Source organism: Mastigoproctus giganteus, chromosome 8 (genome assembly GCF_048544385.1).
Source record: "Mastigoproctus giganteus isolate SK-2022 chromosome 8, ASM4854438v1, whole genome shotgun sequence".
Classification (NCBI taxonomy): Eukaryota; Metazoa; Arthropoda; class Arachnida; order Uropygi; family Thelyphonidae; genus Mastigoproctus; species Mastigoproctus giganteus.
Window position 1 is genome coordinate 207,482,881 of NC_143582.1, and position 25,226 is coordinate 207,508,106.

The following is a 25,226-nucleotide window of genomic DNA, read 5'->3' on the forward strand; positions in this document are numbered from 1 at the left end:
CTCTACTGAATAAGACTGGAAACATTAAGACCATACAGTGTGCTTCGTAGAATTTCTTCAAAGAGAATGGATGCATGTCGACAAGTGCAAGGCAGATACTACAGTGCATTCTGTAAGAAGTTCGATGAAACTGTGTATATTTGTTTTTAATTTAATTATTACAAACTGTTTTCGTTTTGCTTACATAGCCTAACGAAATATTTAAATACAGGTAGAAATTTCATTAGCGTAATTTCCGCCATTTTAAGTCTCTGGCATCTTCAGATCCAGTATACTCTCAACAAAAGATCACCGTAGAGTGGAGTGATTTCAGCCATACTGTTTACTGGAGCTCAAGATATTTTTCGCGGTATTTCAACAGCTCTCAGCTCTTATGCCGATGATATAAAATTATTCTTGTTTCTGATAATTCAGAACAACTTTCTCAAGTCCAACAAATCAGAGTAACTGCCAGATCCAAATCCTTGATCATTTCCTAGCTTAAATTGGAACTCAGCTTATCCGAAATTTTTGAACTCTAGCTAAGAAGAAACTAAGCAGGAGGGTGAATTGTACAGAGAAGTGTAAGAAACAACATTAACATACACGCGACATACATATCATACACTGAATAACAACACCTGCATAGCAAGTAATAATAGGTTTACTTACTGGCTGTGGTAGTTGGACTAATTGGCTTCTCCGTTTCCAGTGGCGGACTAAGGCCAGCAGGATTCTCGGCAAACACCCTGAAGAAATATTCGTATTTGGAGGAAAGGTTCTGAACGGTGTAGGTGGTTATGTGGGGATCCAAAGTCACCACTCGGATCCAGCTTTTCCTCACCTCCTTTTTCTCTACTATGTATGATGTGAGTTCTGCTCCACCGCTGGACAGTGGAGTTCTCCAACTTAGAGTTATGGTCCTGTTTGTCATGTTCACCACCGTCAGTGGGCCGACAGGAGCGGAGGGTGGTGCTGTAAAAATATTTAAAACAGATCCTTGTACTCAAGAGAGATTTAAATCACTCATACATAAGTTAAAACATACTTAAACTTCTCAGACACATAAAATATACTCAAGCTTCGCAGACACCTAAAAAATTTAGCAAAGAATGTTTAATGAGGAATTATACGTACTGATTTGTGCTCCAGGCGTAATTGGTTCTTCCGGAGCATAGGGAAGGCTCGTGCCTACTTCATTACGACAGGACACTCGGAAATGGTAGGCTGTCTCTTTCTTCAGACTGGTCACCTCCATGGAAAGGCATTTACCGTCTGTGGTACCAACGCGTTGCCATGCTTTCCGGCTAACGTCTTTCCTCTCCACAATGTACTCGATAATTGGACATCCTCCATCACTGTCCGGTGCCTGCCAGCTAAGAGTGAAGGACGTGTCCGTCATGTTTGAGGTAGTGAATGGTCCCTTGGGTGGATTTGGTTTGTCTGTTAAAAAAAATAGAAAATCGGTGAGATAAGCAACGTCCGGATCCGTCTGGTACTGAAAATTAATCGAGACAATCATACAAATTGGAACACGTATGAGAGGAAAAACACACTTACTATATGGACTTCGGGCTGTCACTGGTTCGGACTGTAGAGGTTCACTACGTCCGTACTCGTTGACGGCCGAAACTCGGAACATATACTCGTTCCCTTCTGTTAGGTCCTGTACCGTGTAGGAGGTCACATCGGCACTTACTGTGGTTACCTGCGTAGAAAAAGGAAAGTTACGTCATTCTCGGAAAAATAATAATTCTATATAAAATAATAGAACGTAAAGTAATACTAATTTAAAATGATACGTCATGCTTTATTATGCACTGAAAGGACAGAATTCATGGGATATCTGGTTCCTGGGCAACGCGACGCTGTCACCCCTCTCGCTAGTGAACAAACCCACCGCTTGGCAGGTATATAGGTACACTACATCACTGCATTCTCGTACAGGATAATTCGATGTCAGTAGGGATAAACATCGTGAGTTAACCGACTTTGAAAGAGGGATGATAGTGAGCGCCCGACGCATGGGTTACTCTATCGCGGAGGTGGTACAGAAATTGCATTATCCCCCCCCCCCCTTCGACAGTATCAAGAGTGTATCGGGAATACGCCATTTCAGGAATAACATTTCATCGTGGACAGCGCTGTGGGCAGAGAAAGGTGGTGGATGAACGTGGCCGTCGACGTCTGTTTCGTATTATTTCAGTCAACCAGAGAGAGACTGCTGCACAAATCATTGTCAACTTCAACGAGGAAACATCTCCACCAAGATCATCAGGCGATGATTAGCCGCAGTAGGTTATGGGAGCCGCCTACCAGAGTCCCATTGCTAACACCACGACACAGGACTCTACGCCTCAACTGGGCGAAAGAACATCGGTACTGAACCTTGTATGATTGGAGACAGGTCTCCTGGTCCGATGAGTCCCATTTCCAGTTATTTCGAGCGGACGGGAGGGTGCGTATCTGGCGGAAACAGCACGAAGCTATGCGCCTGTCATGTTAACAAGGAACTGTTCAGGCAGGGGAACGGTCGGTAATGGTCTTGGGTGTATTCAACTGGCACAACTTGGAATCTCTGGTATGTCTAGACGCATCTCTGAACGGTTCAAGTTACATATCCATCTGCATCCCTTCATAGTTATCTTGCACTTAGACGGCAATGGACTCTTCCAGCAGGACAATGCGCCTCCACACAGATCCGTTGTGACTAGAACATGATTCGAAGAGTATTCCGCAGATTTTACCACCATGGAATGTCCTCCGCGTTCACCGGATATAAACCCTGTGGAGCATCTTTGGGATGCTGTGGAAAGGTCCGTTCGAGCTTTGGATCCTCCATCTAGGAATGCGACGGAATTATGGACAGCGATGCAGCAGCATGGATGGAAATGCCTGTGGAACGCTTTCCTGAACTAGTGGACTCAATGCCTCACCGTGTGAACTGCCCTTATCCGGGCGAAAGGTGGGTCTGCCCTTAACTAAGTGGGTATCCCATGATTTCTGTCCACTCAGTGTGGACAGAAAAAAGCCGTAATGTATCGGCACATACAATCCTCTGTTGCTCCGGTGCCACATAGTGATCTGTCAATTCGCAAATCACTTCCCAATGTAGAATTTTCGGAATTGGATGATGAGTCTGGGGAACAGGATAATTGGAATTACACCTCAGACGTCTGTTCAAGTAACTCACTACATTTCTCTAATAAACAAGAATTAGATGATTTATGGAAAGACAGATCTAACCAAATCCAGTGCAAAGCTCCTGATATCTCATTTAATAGAGTTAAATTTACTGGATTCCCAACTGCAAGACACATGCAAGACACCCAACTGCAATATACAGAGAAAGTCATGCTGTCACCTTTACATGTTTTTGCATGCATGTAAAAACGTGCATAGGTTTAATAGACATAATGTTGCAGAATTCCCTCTATTATTGTTTTTATTTAATTGGTCTTTAAGAAGGAATTGCTATTGGTCACAATCCAGAAGTGTGGCATCTTTTCATAGACAGTTCAAGAAAAAGGTGAAAGCTATGTTGTTTCACAATGGGAATATACACCTATCGATTTCTGTTGTGCACTCAGTTCATATTAAAGAAGACTATGCAAATATGAAGCAGTATAAATGGCATATCTGTGTGGATTTCAAGATTCTGGGGTTCCTGGTGGGTTTGGAAGGGAAATTAAACCGTCTTGCTTTTTCTGCCTCTGGGACAGCAGATTAGTACTACAAGAGAAGAGAATGCTCTTCCAGAATTGGCGCACACATTTTAGTAAACAATGTCTTGATTCCAAGAAACATTCTTGCTTCCACCACTGTATATACAGTTGGGACTGGTCAAACAGTTTGCTAAAGTACTGGATCCTCAAGATGACACGCTCAAGCATATACACTCTGCATTTCTAAAATTCTGATGCAAAGCGAAAGGTGAATTTTATTGGTCCACATGTTAAGTAGACGTTGGCTTTACAAGAACTCGAAGATAAAATGACTGATGCTGAGCAAAATGCCTGGCAACCATTTCGCTTTGTAGTGGAAAACTTTCTTGGTAACATTAAGAGTGAAAATTACAAATAACTAGTTGACAAGTTGATTGGAAATTATTGAGAAATGGGATACAGAACATTCCATTGGGAAAGATTCCACTACGAGATGGAGTCAATGGAAAAGAGGTACCAAGGAAGGTGAAATAAAGCTATGATGGGTGACTATATCCACTAAAAGTTGGAAATTTCGCTGATTATTTTGAATAACTTCTGTGGAGCTCTCTGACTGCTGGTGGATTGCTTTTCCTTGAACTGTTTATCTTTTGGAGATTACCAGCGATGATCAGTCTCTAGGATGCAATGCTCATCTGTGGACAGTATCTCTTCATCGGTTTCTCTTGTAGCTTACTTGTACTATAGCTGAATTCGGGATGATCATTGCACAGTATAGTTGGTTCGTCATGCACTAATTAAATTACGTAATTGATGATGTACAATGATTCATGTATATAAGAGTATTGTTCATATTTGTATATTGAACCATGTCTATATGTATCGCAGCTTTGCTAGAATTTTTGGCTAGGGGCCGTTCACTCAATAAATAAAAAAAAAAAAAAAAAATTAAAAAAGAAGAAGAAAATGTGTTTTGTCCACAATAAATATTAAAAAATATCTGGTAGTCTAAGATATCTCACCTCCATCCAAACTTTACGTTTGGCGTCACACTTTTCGATGACATAAGTGGTAATATCTGACCCTCCGTCATCACTAGGTGGTTGCCACGCTAAGGTGATCATTTCCTTATCCACCTTTGGGAATGTTAAAGGAGCTTCTGGTGGTAAAGGTTTATCTGTAAAAAAAAACATGCACAACAAATTAGGAGAAATGTGAAAAACTGTAATCTAAAAAAATGTACAGCTTTGTTACGTGACCATTAAGGTACTAATATTCGACAGATTTTAAGGGAACAACGCAGTCTACTCAACACAGAAACTGGACTTGCATCCGAATTATTGTCTTTAGAAAAAAGATTGGAATTGGGATGTAGAAGAAGATACTCTTGTTTATCCTCCGGCACGACCACCAGGTCAGTGGAGTTTACAATAAATCATCAATACAAACGTTAATCGTATTTAGCAGTCAAGGACTTGGACCCCGGTCCACTCAAAGATCGTGTGCTATTGAAAGTAAATCAGGATTTCAATCGCGGTTCGGTTCTTCTGTACTTATATACACACATGATTTGAAATACAGCTAATTAGAACTGTTTGGTCTAGACGTAGCTAGGCAGAATTATTTTGCCTAAACATTCTTCAGATGAACAAACTATCCTCTGCCTATAGCTGGGTTAAAAAACGAGTTTGAGGACCGACTGAAGCAATTTAGTAAGCAATATAAAATTAAACTGTCCCAATTAAAGAGCTAAATTCTGTGAACTATTTATATTTACATTTTCCTGAACAAAAATAAAATATAATTTACTATAAATAATTATTAATTATAAATTTAACAATTTGAATATTTTTATCTACAAGATATTATGTTAATATATAAAGATATATGAGATATGTTAACAGCATTTATTATTTGTAGGTAAACTTACCTAAGATCCGTAATCGGAAATCGTATTTTTGAGTCCCAGCATCGTTTGTTAATTGTAATGTATAGGTGGCGCTATCAGTATTTTCTGCACTTCGGATTGTGATCGTTGTGGTGTTTTCTCTGATTTGCACCAAAGTGTGTTTCGTAGATTCCAACGGCTGTCCGTTTTTCAGCCAGGTCATTTGAGGCAGAGGTATACCAAAGACTTTGACATCAAGGATATACTCGCTGGTACTCTTTAACCTGACGTTCTTCATTTTTTCGTCAAACTCTGCTCTTGGAGGTTCTATAAATTAGATAAGAAATCATTTAAAATATTATCTTAATTTAAAGATATTAGTTAATTAGAAACAAATTTTGGATGGGAAAAGAGTCAAAATAGAAGATAAGTTAGATGTAGAAACTATACCTGATTATTTCAATATAATTCAGATTTTTAAAAGTAATCTAGATTAAGTGTAAACAAAAATACAGTATTTTATACTTAATCCTAATCCGGATTATGTTTAATCTGTTTTTGGCTAATTTATACTTAATCTAATCCAGATTAAATGTAAATCGGACTAAATTATTTTAATCTAATCCAGTATTAATCCATAATCTAATGTAATATAACATAGTATATAATCCATAATCTAATCATAGATTATTTTAATCTAATACAGATTAAATATAAATAAGATTAGAGATGTTTTAATCCAACTTAAATTTAATATAAATTAGATTTTTCGTCTAATTCATATTCAGAATAAAAATTCAAATACTTGTGTATGATAAAAATGAACATAAATATAAAAAAACTACTAATATGAATAAAGTATTATAATTGAAAAAAATGAGAAAAATTATGAAGAACAAATGAATTTTCTCAAATTACCTTGTATTTTGAGAGTGCAGGAAGTATCTGCAGAACCTAAAGAATTTGTGGCTCGACATGTGTATTTACCGGCTGATTTTTCTGTAGTCTCAGCTATCTTTAATGTAGCCACATTGTTTTCATAAGTTGTAGTGACATTTTTGAAAGCCATGATCTCCTTGTCGTTCTTCAGCCTGAATAAAATAAATTAGTTAAAAATATAAATTTAAATTTATTTAAATTTATTTTTTAATTTTTAAATAAATTTAAATGCTGACCTAAGTTATTGAACTGAACGAATTCTGTCGAGGCGTGTTATGATCTTATGAATATAATATAAGATCAATGTCATGCAAGTTCATTCATAATGAGAAAAGTGTTTTTATAATTAATGTACTCAAACTTTTTGTCTGTTTAACAGTGCTATTTTGGGTGTAATATGATTTGATTGTACATGATTTATTTAATTTAATTTATCCAGTGATATTTAAAATATCCATAATTAAAATATAATTGTTTTAATATTTATCAATAGATGGCGGCACTACAAACATAACTAATCTAATAAATTGTCGTAGTTAGAAAATCATCTAAAAAATAAATAAAAGTTAGAGTTATTATTTTAAATAATGACGTATGTTAATTACTACAATAATCTAGTTATTTGACAAAAATATTATAGGAGGAAGTAAAGTTTAGATAACATTTTCGTTGATATGCAATATGTTTAGAAATTAGAATATTTTAAACATTAATTTTATGAATATTTGAAATAAAACTAAATTAATTGTTTATTCAAATACAGTAATTGTTTTTTAATAGTTGTTTATTCAGATTTTAATTTGGCATAATTTATTCAATTATCCAAAATTAAAATTTGAAATATTAGATGATTAATGATTTAAATGTAACTATTGTAAATAGGGCACTTCATCCACTATTCATCTGTTCATATTTTTAGCTCTGTGCCACTGAATAATGATAGAAATATATTAATATCGTTAGTGCCGGACCAAGGTATTTTCGCGCCCCGGGCAGAAAAAATTTTCGGCGATCCCTTTACTAATATATATATATATTTTCATGATTTGTAAAATTTGGCTCCTCTTAAAGACTGGCGCCCCGGGCAAGGGCCCTGTTAGTCCGTGCCTTAATCCGGCACTGAACATCGTTTCACTTGATATGAGCGGACGTCATGATGTACATATATATACACACAGAAGAAGAGCATGGCTACTCACCACTTGATTTTGGGAGGCGGCTGTCCAGTAATCCTGCATACCAGTTTCACAGGTGACTTAGGACTAGCGGATGTGTCATGTAAGTGTTCGACAACCACCGGAGATTCCCCTGCTGAAAAATAAAGATTAAAATTGGTCATCATTCGATAGCCATGCTACGATGGCTATTAAAGATTATTCTGCTAAATAAAAGCAGACAATAGAATTCGTGGCAGTTAAACTTTTCATCTTATTTTTATTATTTTTTTGTTAATCTCTGTTAAAGTTATTCTGAGATTACCTTTCAGTATATTTAAATTAATCACCGAAAACATACCTTTGGCTTCCCTAATGGGGATGTATTTGGTCCCAGGAGATGGATCACTTTTGCCAACTTCATTGACTGCCGCTACTCTGAACATATACTCTTCTCCTTCTTTTAGATCGGTAACTGAGGGATAAATTGAAACATTTTCACTATACATGCATCTGTTGTTATCTTCTGAATGTGTACCACAAACCACGCATTAGAGAAATGTGTCAATAGATGATGAAATTTTTAGTATGCTCTCAGTCCTCTGGACTTTTAAATTTTAAGTCGTGTTATTTTTATATTAATATCTAGTGTATTATTTAAATTTGATATTATTATTAAATAATATATTATTTATTCATTAATTAATATTGTGAAGAACAAATATAAGAAATATATAATTGAGCGAAAAAGACCCATTGCACCTGTATTTGAACTGAGTTGAAAGTAGGATAACGTCCCATTGCACATTCCTTAGATGGTGTATATGAGTACGGCCAAGTAGTCCCAACTTCCTAGTACCCTACTATTCTTTAACCAATCATGTCAACTACCCTTTAACCAATTTTGCCATTAACAGTGAACTGAGTGGATGCGTGTTGTAAAAATAGCATTGTCAATTGAGGCAGGAGTGTTTTGGGTAACACGTTTCGTTGTGGAGGTGAAGATACAGAAAAAGTCAAACAGAAATTTGGACAAATGTATCCCGAATTCATGTACCATATCTCAACACACTGTGGCAGTTGATTAAAAAATTTAGGGGGTAACCAGATCAGTTCACACGCGCCGAGGTTCAATTTCAACAGAGGACAAAGTACTGAATATTTTTGTTCGCATCCCATCATGAGAAGTCCAAAACAGTGAGTTCTCAAATTGTGCATGAACTGCAAGGGCGTGACCACCTGACGCGTGTACAGTATTGTTGATGGTTTCGAGAATTCCTTACAGCTAATGAACACATTCTGGACATCACATTTTTCACCACGAAATGTGATTCCATTTATCAGGGTGCGTCAGTTCCCAAAACACCCGTAGCCGGCGATTTTAATTCACATGCCATTCAGGACACACCGCTTCATAATCTTAAGGTGGGTGTATAGTGTCCGATTACACGTAGAAGAGTAATAGTGGCATATGCTTTGAGGACACTGTCAGTACAGAGTGTTATCGTGGTGTGGTTCTATACCTCTTCATTGTATACATTTAACTGAAGATGAAATTGCCCGAAAATACTTCCAAAAGGATAATGCTACAGCGCACACGGCTCCTGTTCTATGGTGCTTCTGCGTGATGTATTCAATGACCACTTAATTTACAGGGAAATTCTGCCGAGATCACCCCTCTTAGTCCACCTGATTTGTATCTTTGGGATACAACTATCAAGGCAATTCTCGTAGTCTCGGTGATCTGAGGGAAACAATCGTGAACTTTATTGAGAGTGTCTCCCACAATGAACTGGTACGTATCTTTACCAACCATAAAACGAGTAAGTAGATGCCTGTCTGCATGCCCGTTTAGGTCACCATACATGCTGTACATTCACTGTAGCTATCTACACTCTAACCTACAACATATCCTGCTTCCAACAGGCACACAGGAACTTTTCGCTCACCCAGGATATTTAAATACATACATGACTGAAAATGAACTCCAGCATAAATGTATTTTAACTCCAAAAAGTACACAAAGGAGGTAAAATGAAAATTTTAATTTACATATTAAAATTGTATATTAAAGTAATTAGATAAATATTAAAGCAATTATATAAATATTCCTAATTATGTAGCAATCGGTTGTAAAAATATAACGTTATTTAATATACGCAGCGCGTTACATTTCAGGCGCGTTAGCGTTAGCAAATAGTAATAATTCATGATTTATATATATATATATATATAAAAAAGGCGGGCAAAAAGCAATTACTTTTATGCGTGAACTGATAAAATTTCGTTTCAGTGTATCCTCTATATTGTCCATTCATTCTACCAACCAGTGCATGAAAACAAACATAATACCCACTGCTTCGGCTACAATATACGGTACATGGAAAACTTATTTCAAAAAATAAATAATAATCGTAGGATTTCTATTGGTCCGATTTTAATGAAATTTTGAATGGTATCGTCTACTGGGAGTCCAGTCGTTACGTGCGGACGGACAGACGCATGTACATGATGAACACAATAGGTGCATTAGGCAAATATACTAATGCGCCTAAAAATGAATATATAAACATATACACGAATTTATTGGATATTGTAATAAATACATTTTCTTATTTATTGATATAACTCAGTAAATTTATTTATACGTTTTATTACGTATTGAGATACAGAGTTCTAGCTTTAAGCAGTAAATGTTTTTAGGAAAAGTACCGCGTAAAGCGAAAGAGCGCCAAAGATGATTTTCTAATGATATATTTTAAAATATTGTTTCATCATAATTATCATCTTCAGCCATTGCCGATCCACTGCAGGATGAAAGTCTCCTCACCACAAGTTCCAGCAACTGCGGTCTTGTGTTTTCTGTTGCCATTGTGCACCAGCAAATTTTACGATTTCATCGATCCACCTCATTTTGGTCTTTTTCTTGGGCGTTTAGAGTCAAGCGGTATCCATTCCAAAATTTGTTTGGTCCATCTATCGCCAGTTCTTATTGATATGTGACCATTTTCATTTTAAGCGTTTTGTTCTTTTAATGTCACAGACCTTGGTTGTTGGCGATAGTTTTCGGTTTCTTTTGGTTATGTTCAGATTTCGGCGCTTCATACTTCTCTGTGTGACCCGTAGTCTTTGTAAGGCTTTGCCATTCAACGTCCATATTTCGCAACCATATATTAGGACAGGGAGGATACATTGACCAAAAATTTTTCGTTTGTGACAGAATGGAAAGCTTGTCTTGAAGACTAAATTAAACTTTCCAAATGCTTGCCACCCCAATTTTATGCGCCGTTCCGTTTCCATCTGTTGAAATTTCTTGTCGAAGGTAAACATACCTTTCCATTTCTTCTAGTTCTTTCTCATCGGCCATGATTTTCTTTGGTCTGGTATATTTGTTGAACGTAGCCTGTGTTTTCTCGATATTCATCTTCAAACCGAACTTCTTGCTTTCATGCTGCAGTTCTTCAATGTTTTGTTGCAATTCTTCCGGATCATTGGCAAAGAGAAAGATATCATCTGCAAATCGTAAATGATTCAGGTAGTCTCCATTTATATTTAATCCTCTATTATCCCAATTTAGCTTGCAAAACATTTATAAACAAGCAGAAAATAGTTTTGGAGAGATTGTGTCTCCTTGTCTGATCCCTTTTTCTACGTTGATCTGAACTTTATCATTGTTGACCCGCATTGATGCAGTCGCCTTTTCATTTATTGATTGGAGAATATTGATTCCTTTAGGTAAACAAAGTTAGAAAAAATCTACCAACTGTTTGCACATAATTTGGAATTGTATATGCACGTTTATGCAATAATCTTATATCTAGCTTATATTTGTTATATCTAATAAAATATTTTCCAACATTTCCACTAGTCTCAAACCTACCTCTTTGGTGACTTTCAGTAATGTTGAACTTTTCATTGAAAGTCGACCATCGAAGAGTATTACGATCATGGAATTCGATGATGTAATTAGTGATTGGAGCTCCCCCATCACTCACTGGTACCTTCCAGCTGAGTGTTAGGGAAGTGCTATTTATCTCCGAGGCTTCCGGAGTACCTGGTGGTTTGGGCTTTTCTATAAAGGAAAAAAATAATAAAAATAAAATAAATAAATAACCAATTTTTATTGGAACAGCAAAATACCAATACATCTTAAAATAGAACTGATTTCTTCTATCAAGTGACAAGTACATGCGGATCAAGTTATCATATACTAGCAATCAACTGAGAATGAGATAGATAACGTAGAAGTTATATTTTTATAAATTTAACAGACGACTGAATACCTTAAATCTCTGCTATGATAGGTTTAAGAATACGCCAAGTGCGCATGAGCGAAAAGATCATTGATATACACTGCCCTACACCTGTATATATACAAATAACCATTATTTATAGGAAAAATAACAAACATCTGTCGAAACCTTTAGCCTTCAAGGCGTGGAATACTTTCCACTAGCATTCTGTAAATATCCTCCGATATTTCCACCAGCATTTTGTAAACATCCTCCGATATTTTTTGCCATTAGGCCTTCAAACCGGCGACCAGTTCAACTCTGTTTCTTGAGTAGTCTCTCTCCACATGTACCCGACGAGTCAATTCATGACGCAGGTTCTCAACGGCATTGAGGTCAGAGCTCTGGACTGGCCAGGCCAACCCTTCGACGCTCATGTCCTCAAACTAGTCCGTCACGGCGCAAGCAGTATGACATTGTCCTGCTGATACAGGCTCTTCCTAATGTGCTGCCACAACGTATAGATAACGCATTATTGTCCAGGATATCTAGATAGACCCTAACATTCATAGTTTTGTCCGAAACAACTAATAGTCCCAAACACTCACACTACCTCCTCCAAACTTCATTGTTTGGAACATACTGTACAGTCCTGCAAGTAGCGTTATACGTGCATCCACAACACCTAAGCACGATCATCAAACTGGAAGACCATGCACCGTGACTCGTCACTCCAAACCACAGCTTTCCATTAGTCTACGGCCCAAGAACAGTGGGCCTTACACCAATCTGATGGAGTCTGGCATTAGTCAGGATGATTAGTGAATTGTGGACGGCTGCACGACCGTGGGAATCAATATCATTTATCATCCTGATCACTGTATTGGTGCCGATATGTGATCCAATTGGTTCACTGAGGGGCCTGTGTGTTCTGCGATTTTTTGCATAGCCCTCCTGTCACGTTTCAGTCAGCTTCTTAGGTTTTCCAGGTCTTTTCATGGCTGTTTCAGCACCAGTCTACTTCCATTTGCATTCACATTTCAGTATAGACCGATTGATTATGTGACATTCTATTATGATTCCGCGCTGGAAGTCTCTTAACTCCATCGATTGCGGGATCTCATTCATACTGCGTACTACTGTCTTCTCGAAGACGTGCGAGCATAATTATAGTTGTGTCTGACGTGATCTTTGGATAGGACATGAACGACTATCAACGGAGAGGTGTCCGGATATTAATGTATATTCTGTCCTAGTTCCTTTCTGTAACATTAAGCTACATATTATAATTAACGGATTTATGCAAATATTTTATTAAAACGAAACAGCTATATACTCCAAAGTTATTAGTACTTACCAATAATTGAGGCTTTAAATTCCGTGGTACATTCTCCACACTTATTGGTCAATTTTAGAATGTAGGTACCAACATCTGGATCCTCCATTTTCTTAATAGTTAGAATAGTTTTGGTCTTCATATTCTCCACAGTTGTTTTCTTGGTCGTTTGTACCTCTTTGCCGTTGTAGGTCCATTGGATTTTAGGAGGCGGCATCGCCACAAATGGTATTTCCATTGTGAGGTTTCCTCCTTTCTTTACACTGAATGTTCGTCGATCAGTGGTCACCCTAGGCGGTGCTAAACAAAGAGAGAGAGGTGACAAAGATTAATTACAATATAGTAAACAAAAATTATTGCTAATAGTTATGTGAAATTAGAAAATTATGATGAATTAGGATCACAGTTTTCTTGATGTAAATTCACAACTGTCATCTTCGCAGTTTATATAAATAGATTTCGGCAAATAATGAAAATTATTGTTCTATTAATAGAACAATAATGAAAATTTATAATTAATAATACTGCTCTAAAAATGAATTAGAGCAGCTGGGAGAAAATCATACAATGAAAACTCGATTTTACGATCTCCGAATCTACGTTTTCTGCATTTTTATGTGTTTTTTGTCTTTTATGTCAGTTCCAATGAATATTCCAGAAAGTATTATTACAATTTTTACATTTTTTTAAAGTCCCTCGTCCACTTATCCGTTTTTGGTTTCTTCACTCGATATATTTTTAATTATTTATTATTTCTTTCGTGTCATATTTATTTCGAAATACTGTATACAGATATTAAAGGACATGTGCAAAAATTAAAAATATAGCTTATTAATTTATGACAAAATGGTTTATTCATTTTTATTTTGGAACATAACTGACGAACTGACTTTTTCAGTTTTATATGCATATGAGGGGAGGACGAATAAATTCTTGACCCGGCCTACTTCAATTTTTTTTTTTTTTTTTTTTTTTTACAAACTGGTATCAAATTATTAAAGGGCATATCTATTTATGTTAAACAGCCCCTTTTTCTCAAAAAATTCTAATATCTATTTTTATTTTTTGGACAAACTGAAGGAACAAACGCAGGAGAAAGCTCATCCGAGGAGTGCTGCTTTTGCAAGACAATGCTTCGGCACACAGTGCACATCAAACACATGCCAAATTGGCTGAACTAGGCTTCCAGCTTCTTCATTCCCCGCATTCATCAGATCTTGCACTCTAAGACTATTACTTATTCCCAAATCTCAAAACACCTTGAATCCAGTGATATTTGCTCAATCACTTTTATAACGAACCCTATAGCTAAAAGCTACCCACCTTTCAGTACATAGCAATAGTTATAATGTAAACAGATGTGCCCTTTTGGAACGATTTCTCTGAATACTTTAACAAACTGCTTTTTGGATATTGCAAACGAGCCAATTCTAGTAGAAGTTGCAATTACAACGCAAGCTTACCTTCTACAGTAACATGAGATGTGCAGGTGTTTTCTTCTAGCACACAGGTGTACATGCCCTTGTCGTCCAGTGTAACGTCCTTGATGAGCAACTTCCTTTTCCTTCCTTCCTTTTCCATCAGTAGCCGAGTAGTGGGAGTTATTTCCTCGTTGTCCTTCAACCACCTTACTTCCAGTGTCTCTCTAGTGACCTCCACTAACAAAACAGCAGTGTCACTCTCTCTGACGATTACATCACGAAGCTTGAGAGTGAATTCTGCAGACACTTCTGTAAGAGAGAACCATGAATTAGGACAGAGTTTCCATAATTAGAGCTAAATATGTTTAACACAGAAATTTAGACATTATTCCAAAGGATGAGTGGTACTGAACACTCATTTATTAACTACAGATGCCCTTTTAAGAAGTAATCTCAACATGGATTTACCTTGGACGATTAGTTTGGTGGAAGTCTTCACGTTGCCGGCACTACAGGTGTATTCTGCAGTGTCCACATCTTTCTTCACCTTTTCTACAACCAGCTTTCTGACGGTCTTGTCTTTAATAAAGCGGAATTTTTTATCTTTATCGGACACTGGACTTCCGTTTTTCAGCCACTGGACATCTACGTCAGGACGCGACAACTCCACAGTGAAGGTAGCATCTGTGTCTTGCGGTACTGAGATCTTCTCTGGAAGTCTGGCTGTAAATTCTACAGTGGGAGCTAAAAGAAAGGTGGAAGAATAAATATACTTAGAACCATAGATATTTATTTTTAATGTAAACTTTTCTGTAACGGCGCAAAACACTGAATTACGAGAATTGTGAATTATGTTAGGTGTAGGTAAAGCGTCAAAGCAAGTAAGGCTGTGAGGTGTCAGTATATTGTGTCTTTAATTGCATGGATTCTCTGGTCGGGCTGCCTGGTTTGCTGGACCAAAAACCAGAGTTTCCAGGGGAAAAAAAAACAATGCGATCTCCACCTGAGACCGATGGGCTAGTGATATTATTCTTACCTTCAACCTTTAGGCTGGCGGTGCTCTTTTTGTCTCCCACGGTGCACTTATAAGTACCGGCATCTTCGAAAGTGGAGTTGTAGATTATCAGTTTCTGTTTCTTTCCATCGATCTTTAGGAGGACGTGCTCATTAAACTGAATTTCCTTGTCTGAAAAATGAAAGAAAAGGAAGTTTGTGCTTTAATGAGTAAAAAGTAAAAATATACTTTATATTTTATTATTGTTTTACTTATTAATGTTACTAACACAAATTTTATAACGAATTCGACTGTAAATAATCGAGAGTTCAAAATGGATATTCGTTTTCACAGGATAATTTTTGGGAGGAAGCCTAATATATACGTACTACGTTTTCTCTACGAGCACTTCATCATTGTTCATTACTGTTTCATTGCATCACTTGTACACACTGCACAACCAAAATATTAGAAGCCGAACTTCAATATCTTGTACCACCTAGGACTGAATTAAAGCTTGAATTCGTTTGGCGTGGCACGGACTCATCTAATGACTGAAAGGTATCTAGTGTAATTTTAAGTCTTGTTTCTTTAGTGATGAGGACCGCAGACTATGCACCAGTGTGCGAGCACTACGTTCAAATAGACCCAGTAAGAGGTTCCAATCTGGAGACTAGAGGAGCAAGGAAGGTAACTGAACTTATCATGTTCCTCGAACCTTTTACAAACGGATCTAACGCGTCGTCTGATAAATTTGTTCAAACTTGCAACTTTTTTATTGTTCTTTCACGAGTATCATTAGACCTTATCGATGCCGTGAAAGCATTTTTCAGATAATTATTCCATCTGCCTGTACAAAAGAGTGCAATTCAGAATTCGTCAAAACAAAATATCTCTTTTAATATTCTACAATCCAGATGTGTAGATCCAATACTACTGGAATATCTGTTTTCAGTTTTTGGTTGAAATAGTGGTTTACGAACAGGGTGACAGCTGGCTAACCTCAGATTTCGTAGATTCTCTGGCTATTGTTCGAAAAGATATGGGTTGATCTCAGACGAAGTTGAAAGTATTCCGCCACTCTTCGGCATTACATCGGCGATTCAACTTCGCAGTCTTACATAAAAATCTACACTCCTTCTCCTATTTCTGTCACAGTTACCTTTGGAAGTGGATATCGTGTCTTTCGACGATTCCTAAAAAAATCTACATATTTTGTAGTATTTTTTTAATATGCGTTTCAATTATTTTTAATATATTTTAATGCGTTTCGATTATGCTGATGGTGTTTAAGGCATTAATATTTGCATATAATCATATTAATGTGATTTCCTGTGATTTGAATCTATTTCTTTTGCCCCGCACCAATGCAAATGAGGAAGGGCTCTAATATTTTGGTCGTACAGCGTAGTTTGGGGAACGAGATGAATGACACCCCTGAATTTAACAGATAAATATTTCCTTTTACTTGATGAATTGGTATAAATAATCAAAGAAAACTTGAAGGAGGGAGTCAAAAGGGAAAGTGAAAAAAAAAAAAGTGAAACTTACTGTCTTTGTACCATCGAACACGAGCATCTCCTTTCGTTAATTCCACTTGGAATGTTGCTGTCTCGTCTTTAGCCACTGTCACGTCCGTCATGTGACTCTTGATCTCTGGAGGAAGTTCTGAGGAAGAAAAAAAAACAAGAAATGAAGTAGCTTATACACGAATGCGTAATATGTTTAACAGTTTCAGTAAACTTATAACACACAATGATGGGACAAAGCCTTTGGTAGAAAGAATCTATTATCAGCACACACACACACACACACACACATATAGCCCTCGTAAGTAGCATAGTTGATATAATCACCGTCCTCACCCCAGTAGGTGGAAAAGACCTGAGTTCGAATTCTTTTTCACAATGTGGCCGAGTCAGCTGGTCTCAGACGAGGGTAGCATGGTTTTTCTTCCAGAAACTCGGATTTTTCGTCCAGCAAACAGCAAATTAACCACAGAACACACGCAATTTACAGACATAAATGGCGCAATATGGCCTAAGTTGCTGATGCGCCTAAAAAAAAAACCACACAACTTGACAAACACACACACACCTTACTTTCTCTCACTCAGCTGAGATGCAACCCACGGTCCAAAAACTGGTTCGCTGTCAAAGGTTTAATGTGGCCCGTTACCCTTTCATAACTTACGTCGATAAAATTCGTATTTATAAAATTGGTATTTGTACTCATAAAATGGTAAAAAATTAAAAATAATTAAAACAATTATTCGCATACAAGGGATTATCATTGTCTAGTGTGATAAAGCAATGATTTTTTGCGCTCAACACTTTAAACGGCACTACAATCTCGTTGCCAGGAAGCCTCCTGGTCCTAATGTCATTTGGGCTGGTGCTCCCAAACCTCTCTTAACTCCTCGACTCTGTCCAAAAGGGAGCAGTCAGGTTAATTACTGATCTCCTTTTACTAACTCGCTTTATTCCTAGCCAAAACAACATTCAGTTTCGGCTGCAATGCCTTCTCTACAGATATTTCCATGGTTACCATTTTTCTGAATTAGATCCGTAATTCCACCTCTATCTTCGAAACATGCACCAACTAACTTTTCTTATTGTTCATTTATCGCGTCTACTTCTGTCCTTTGGAACAACGTTTGTTCGCATGTATTTCCGAAAATTACTCCTTAGCGTAGAGGATTCAAGTCCAATATCATTAAATATTCTTAACGTTGGACTCCTTCATAAATCCGCAATATAAAATTAGAAAATTCTGTTTAAGAAAGAATTACTTTAAGCAAACAAGATGTTTGTTTGATCACTAAGGAATACTTACCTACAACAACCAAGTCAGCAGTACATTCATGTTCCCCCAGAACGCATGTGTATTCGCCTTCATCAGTAATTTGGGCATCGTGGATAACCAATTTCCTGAACTTGCTTTCTTTGACGAATTCATACTTTTCGCTCTCCTTGATCTGTTCTCCATCTTTATGCCAGGTGACCTCGGCATCGGGCTGGGAAACTTGAGTTACAAACAATGCTGCATCTCTTTCCTTCACCTCAACATCGTTAATTTTGTCCACAAATTCGACACCGGCCTCTAAAAATTCAATACAAAAATACCATTTTATTGAGAAAAACCAATAATATCTGTTGTGAACATTAAGGTTGTTAGATTTTCATTTCAATTTTACTGGAAAAACTGATTTATCAATTTCAGCAACACTTACTTTGTACAGTGACTTTGGCTGTGTGCTCTACCTTTCCTTTCGGATTGGTAGCCACACACTTGTACTCTCCGCTATCTTTAGGACCCGTGTCTGTGATCTGAAGGGTGTGGACGTCTTTGTCTTGCGTCGGTTTCACTGTTTTTGATGGTTTCAATGGTTTGTCGTTTCTGAAACAATGAAAGAAAAAAGGTGATTTTAATTAACAACATGACTTCATTACAACACACAAAATCTTTTCATTTCTGGGTGAGGGAAAGAAGGCAGAAGAAATCAGACTTTTAAGTACTTTGAAACAAGACAACAGATTGCCAAATGCACTCTTGAAGTATTAGGATATCAGGACATATATTTTTAAGTGGATGTTTATTCAGTATATACAGCAAATGATTGATATGGGTCTCGGTTTAGAAGTTTCAAAGAGGTTTATAAACTCTCAGTTTGAAATAAAGTTAGGATACCAGGTAATTTCTGGAGATACGTCATAGCAGTCTCCTTTGATTGCAATGACATACTCCATCCTGGGTATGCTTTCCACCAATGAACGATAAGCGGCAGGGATAGTCCTCCATTACTTCTGCAGAACAGTGACTGGTTGGACAACCGATGTGGGACGCGTTGGTCTGGCCCTGACCGACGTTCTTGTTTATTCCATGAGTCCTCTGTATAGGTCACGTCAATTTGTTGCAAGAAAAGTTGTACGAGACAATATGGTGAATGACATTTCGCTGTATGTGACAATTTGGTGAAAGGCAATTGGTGGCTTCGACAATTCGGTGAATACGAAGATTCGGTAAATTCTTTGGGTGAATTCGGGGTATAGCAAAGCAAGACAGAAAATGAAAAGTTTTAACATCCGTGCTGTAAATGGCGAATTTGGTAATCGCGATACCGTTCTTGATATTTTATATTTTTGTACTATCCACCTTTGTTTTTTAACGCACATTCTACTTTTTTTAAAGAAGTGCCAAGAGAACCTTGCTCGCACTTTAATTTCACTTCTCTAAGTTGCACGTTTTTTTAGGAAATACACACGGGGGGGGGGAAGGGGAGAGTTGTTCCAGAGACCAAAAGTAGAGATCATTAATGGATGCCAGCTGGGTAATCGAAAGAAGTTAGTAGCAGACTAGTATCATGGATTGATTAAGAGTCGGCGGGTAAGCTTCCCTGGAGACTGTGTAGTGGTCGGAATTGGAGTTCGAGTTGTTATTGCTGTAATAGGATTTTAGGAGCATCAGCGACTAAGGCCATATTGCTCCGTTTATACTGTCAATAAATTGCGCGTGTTCTGTGGTCGATTTTCTGTTAGGTGAACGAAAAACCCAAGTTTCAAGAGAAAAAACTATGCCACCCTTCGCCTAAGACCGACTAACTCAGCCACGTTGTGAAAAAGGCCCCACATCATCGACGGGACACGAACTCATGTCTTTTCCACCCGGTGTGGGTAGGACGGCGATTCTATCAACCGTTCTACCCACGGGCGCTGGAGTCCGAGTCCACTACATGGAAAAGCGCTCTTGACCTATTGAGGCGTTTTCACCAGGGCCTGTGGCGGATTCAACTGATTAAGTATGCTGGAAAAAAATTAATAACTAATCTTGGATTAAAGGTGTTACAATATGGAACGGGTTACGCTGAAATAGGCACGTACTCACTTTCCAACCTGCCTATGAGAAGAATCGGCGTCAATCCTTTATACAAAATAAATGGATAAAAAATGTTATTTTCTTTTCTCTAAATTTCCGCATTCCTCCTTTCTAAGTTTCCAAAATTTCTTTTCTTTCTTAAACCTTTTACTTCATTGATTTTGTTAATTTCTGATCTCTTGTGTGGCACACCGAATTGTTGTTCTCACAGAATCGTCGTAGTCACCAACTGTCTTTCACCGAATTGTCACATACAGCAAAATGTCATTCACCAAGTTGTCATGCCCCGACTTGTTATATACCGAGCTCAATCGCCGAATTGACATGGACCTGCTCTATACAGTTGAAATTGGAATTCTGCACTGGCCTTTCCAACCACCGAGTGGAAAAAACCTGACTTTGAATCCTCTCAATGGGGCGAGGAATTTATGGGATTTTCCTCGGGTTTGTATTTTTTTTATAATATTTAATAAAGTAGTTACGTTCGTGCCTGATGATGTCCAAGGATTTCCAGCTCCAAAATTTAGTCTTTTCTTGCTAACATCCAGTTACAACTTAATGCCCAAAAAAATTGCTCCAATCATCTTTACAAACAAGAGGTACATTGAAATCTCCATACTTGGCTCCTTTTTTGACTGAATGAAACAATAGGGACACGCCACTTTCTCCTACAAGTAAAACATACCATGATGCTTCGAAATTTAAGGAGTACCATTGGCAGGAAGGTAAAACCGAGTGGAAAAGAGAACTTCATCGTTCCCTTTAAAAAAAAAATTTCGTATTAAATTTCATGTTAAATCTTCTTACGCTGTACTACATTCTTTATAAATATTAACACATAAATATGAATTATTTATTTATTTTATAAATATGAGTACAGTATGTGCGTAAATAAATTTTTATTTTTGTAAATTTAAGAGATTTCTTTCATTTTATGGATTATCCTGGCAAATTTATTTCCCAATGAGACCGCTTGAAATCAACATGAAATGTGACACACTGCCCCGAGGTTATAAAGATTTTAAAACAGGAAAAAAAAAGAAAAAAAAAGGAAAAATCCAACTGAATAGGACTTTGAACTGAGACCAGAGTTGTAAAAGGATGCTATTGTTTAAAACAACCAATGTTTTAAACAATATACACTGTATTAAGCAGAGGGATGAGAGTCAAATATCGTTTATGAAGTAGCAGACAATTTCAGTGCAACAATATACAAGAATCTCTATATTCCATTCCGTTAATGTGTTGGACAGTCCAGTTAAGCTGGACAGTCCAGTGGACTGTCCAACACATTAAGCAACACATTGGTTGCTTAGAATGGGGCATGTTTTGGTGAGAAGAACTAGGACCCCTGGTGCATATGGAGGCCTGCAGTTCTTAGGAGACCATGATGGCCCTGTCATGTAGCATTTTTTCACGGACAGAAACAGGATCTTCCAAGATGATAATGCGCCATGTCATCGGGCTCGCAATGTGCTCGAGTGGTTCGAAGAACACAGTGAGGATTCCTTGGCCTCCAAATTCGCCTGACTTCTATCCAATTGAACATCCGTGGGGATGTTTTGGAAGGGGAAGTGAGGGATATAGATACTCAACCGTCACCTATTCCTACACCGAGAAAATCCTTGCAAGAAGTATGGCTATAGGCAGCATCACTAAGGACGCCTTCAGACGTCTAGTGGAGTCAATGGCCTAGGAGAACAGCGACTGTTATCCGTGCGAACGGTGGCCCTACACACTATTAGGTATGTGGTCAGAATTCAGTGAACATTGAGTGTATATCCGTGAAAATGTGTTATGTTTGTAGAAATGTGCATTCAAGAGGCGATTTTCATGTTGGGCGATCTGAAAAACCTGGAACACTTCACCCCCCCCCCCCACCGCCTGAGTTGAGTTGTTTCGAAGTAAAGGGATTTACATCCGCATAGAGATGGATTGTTATCAGCTTTTTTCTGATAGGATGACATCATGTAAGTGACTAGATTTTAGTTTTCGCAGAGTGTTAAAGGTGACTGCTTCCAAATTGGTCCCGGGAACTCATACACGGATAGACACAATAAATATCGCATATAGGATCGTACGAATTCAGTGCATTAAGACCTAGATGGTAGATGAGCCAAACACCTAACCATTTACTCGTATATTTATGATTACATATAATTCGTATTCGTAAAAAATTCCATAAATGATTCTTACTTGAACCACGTGACGGTAGGTGGAGGCACTCCGGTCACCTTGGAGATGAGCGTGACAGTATCTTTTTCCGTAACCGTCTGCAAAAAAAAGCAAAAAGTAATTATGTTATTTGAAAATGTTTTTAAACATTTTTTGTGGAAATACAAGACTATAATTTCGCTTTTTTAAATAAAAATTTTAGTAATTATAAAAAAAACAAGCATTTTAATACTAAATGAAACTAAATTAAATTTTTTTAAGTACAGTATTTTAACAAAAATAAAAAAAATGAAAAATAGACGTTTATAAATGATTCAACTGAGGTGTAGAGCGAGTGGAGATGGACATGACAGCCCAGCATCTGTCTTATGAGGTGACAACCACCTTCAGAACAGAATGAATCACGTTGAACCTTATGGGATAGCTGCGAGGAAAGAGATACCAGGTGACTTATGATTTGTGTCTCATTGCTTTATTATAAGGAAAAGCTTATTTTAACTGGTGTCGTAAACATGTCAACTGGACTTCAAGAACAATGGTCCAATATGAAGTTCACAAATGACCTTGATATCATATACTTGGCTTTCAGGAAAGCCTTTAGTACTGTTGCACATAAAAGACAGCTGTACAAAATGGAGCAGTGTGGCATTAAGGGAAAGTTTCTGCTATAGATAACGGGATGGTTGAGTGGAAGAAGACAGAGAGTGGTAATCAATGGACACTGCTCTTCTTGGACTAATGTTATTAGTGTAGTCCCCAGGGTTCGGTGTTGGGCCCATTTTTGTTTTATATATTTATCAATGAAATTGATGAAGGTATAATGAGCTTAATGTTCAAATTTGCATTTGATACAAATAGTAGTTGAAGTTTAACATTGACAAGTGCAAAGTACTGCATATGGGTAGCAATAACCCAAGAGTAATGTACCACCTGTGTCGTCACTCAGGGTAGTGGAGAATGAAAAAGACCTGTGCAATCAGATATGCCTAAATCCATCATTTTATACATGTTTGTCAATCTAACTACATCAAAAAGATCTCTTCTCTTGAATATTCGTTTATGCGTTGGTTTTCTTTAAATCTTACTTTAAGTCAGCGGTTTTCGGAACGCTCATGGTGTGATTATAAGGAATTTTGTGCGACATTATAATGTAAAATTACAATGGAAACTTTATAATTTGGACATAGATTATCAAGATCATCTCGTGGGATGGAAAGACCAATTCTAAGTAAATTCTCCCTAATACCCAGCAATAATAGGCTTGGATATGGGAACGCCATCTTCCTTTCAAAATTATCAAAGGTCAACATTCTCACAATATCGATTTAATGTACCAGTTACTACAATTACCAATAAGGAACTTCTGGCTGAGTATGTCATATAAAAGAATGTTACAAATGCATAAATAAATCTGTCAAAATAGGTTAGCAAAACCTTCGTCCACTCTTCCTACGTATGATAATATTATGGTATATGTTATTCTCCCGTTATTGTTTATTGCTATAACAGGGCTAGGCAGTCTTTTAGAGTTCTTGCTTGTAGGTGTTATACTATTTTCGATGTTTTTAATTATATACTTAGGTAATGTTTCTTTCTTCCAACCGACGCTTTTGTAGTCTGTTGACTTAAGCACTCAGTTTTAACCTAATGCAATAAATGACTGATTGATCGATTTTCGAAAAACAGTCATCTACAGAGATCTCTAAACATTTCCAGTAGCTGTATGGGATGCTGTGTGGAGAAAAATTTCAAGTCTTCAACGACCTCACAAAACCATGAGTTACACCCTTGTCTCCTGTACGCTTCTGTACCACCGGAATCCGTGTTATAATCTACAACCTCTTCTGCTAGCTTATGAGTTCTTTTCAAGCACTCATACGCTAATTTTCATATTTCAGAAATTACGTACTTTACCCATTGGTTCACAAGTGGTCTGTTGCGTCATAACATAATTGACAGTGTCAATTGTGTTATGACGCAAAAGCCAAATTGCATTGACTTTTATTAATTATTTTGCATACTGTTGTACCTTTGCCATCTGTAACTTTAACACTCAATTTCGATTATTGTGATACAGAAAATAACGCTATTAACAACTAGTACCAAGTCAGAAACTGGTGCTTACCAAATCTCCAAAGGTCTGTGTGAAAGCAGGAGGTTCCTCTGGTGGTTTCTTGGGTTTCACTTCTGAAACCAAACAAAATATAAATTAGAGTGAAAGTTATCGTTTGCATTAATATTACAACATTCATTTCAATAAGTTTAAGTTTAATGTGGAATAGGTAAAATTCTACTGGGAAGAGGAGTAGACAGTGTACGAGGTGTGACCAAAAAAGTTTGAGAACCTTGTATTTTGGAATTTCTGCAATGCTTTAATATGCCTAGGTGTTGCAACTTGTCGCAACACCTAGGCATAGTAAAGCATAAACTACCTGTTTATCTTCAGTTAGTCGGGATCAGCGTGCGTTGAATATATGTTTTATGTACTTCTTCGCGTTTTAAAATGAGATCTGATTGAGGAAGGAAGTTGCATCAAATTTTGTTTCAAATTAGGGTAAAGTTCAATAG

The 25,226-nt window shown here is 37.2% G+C and overlaps 1 protein-coding gene across 1 annotated transcript in view; it reads right to left on the reverse strand.

Moving 5' to 3' along the window:
* The window catches only part of LOC150082232 (uncharacterized), a 1,008,282-nt gene that overhangs the window by 6,093 nt on the left and 976,963 nt on the right, over window positions 1-25,226 (reverse strand). Inside the window, exons 139-156 of the mRNA XM_090379191.1 lie at window positions 24,784-24,845; window positions 22,680-22,756; window positions 18,841-19,007; window positions 18,444-18,710; window positions 17,160-17,276; window positions 15,651-15,800; window positions 15,083-15,358; window positions 14,657-14,923; window positions 13,215-13,493; window positions 11,506-11,697; window positions 7,987-8,100; window positions 7,671-7,782; window positions 6,451-6,623; window positions 5,575-5,859; window positions 4,667-4,821; window positions 1,540-1,687; window positions 1,117-1,422; window positions 652-954 (exon numbers count right to left, since the gene is read on the reverse strand). Of these exons, the coding sequence (XP_090235317.1) occupies window positions 652-954; window positions 1,117-1,422; window positions 1,540-1,687; window positions 4,667-4,821; window positions 5,575-5,859; window positions 6,451-6,623; window positions 7,671-7,782; window positions 7,987-8,100; window positions 11,506-11,697; window positions 13,215-13,493; window positions 14,657-14,923; window positions 15,083-15,358; window positions 15,651-15,800; window positions 17,160-17,276; window positions 18,444-18,710; window positions 18,841-19,007; window positions 22,680-22,756; window positions 24,784-24,845 (3,450 nt within the window). The remainder of the gene's footprint in view (window positions 1-651; window positions 955-1,116; window positions 1,423-1,539; window positions 1,688-4,666; window positions 4,822-5,574; window positions 5,860-6,450; window positions 6,624-7,670; window positions 7,783-7,986; window positions 8,101-11,505; window positions 11,698-13,214; window positions 13,494-14,656; window positions 14,924-15,082; window positions 15,359-15,650; window positions 15,801-17,159; window positions 17,277-18,443; window positions 18,711-18,840; window positions 19,008-22,679; window positions 22,757-24,783; window positions 24,846-25,226) is intronic.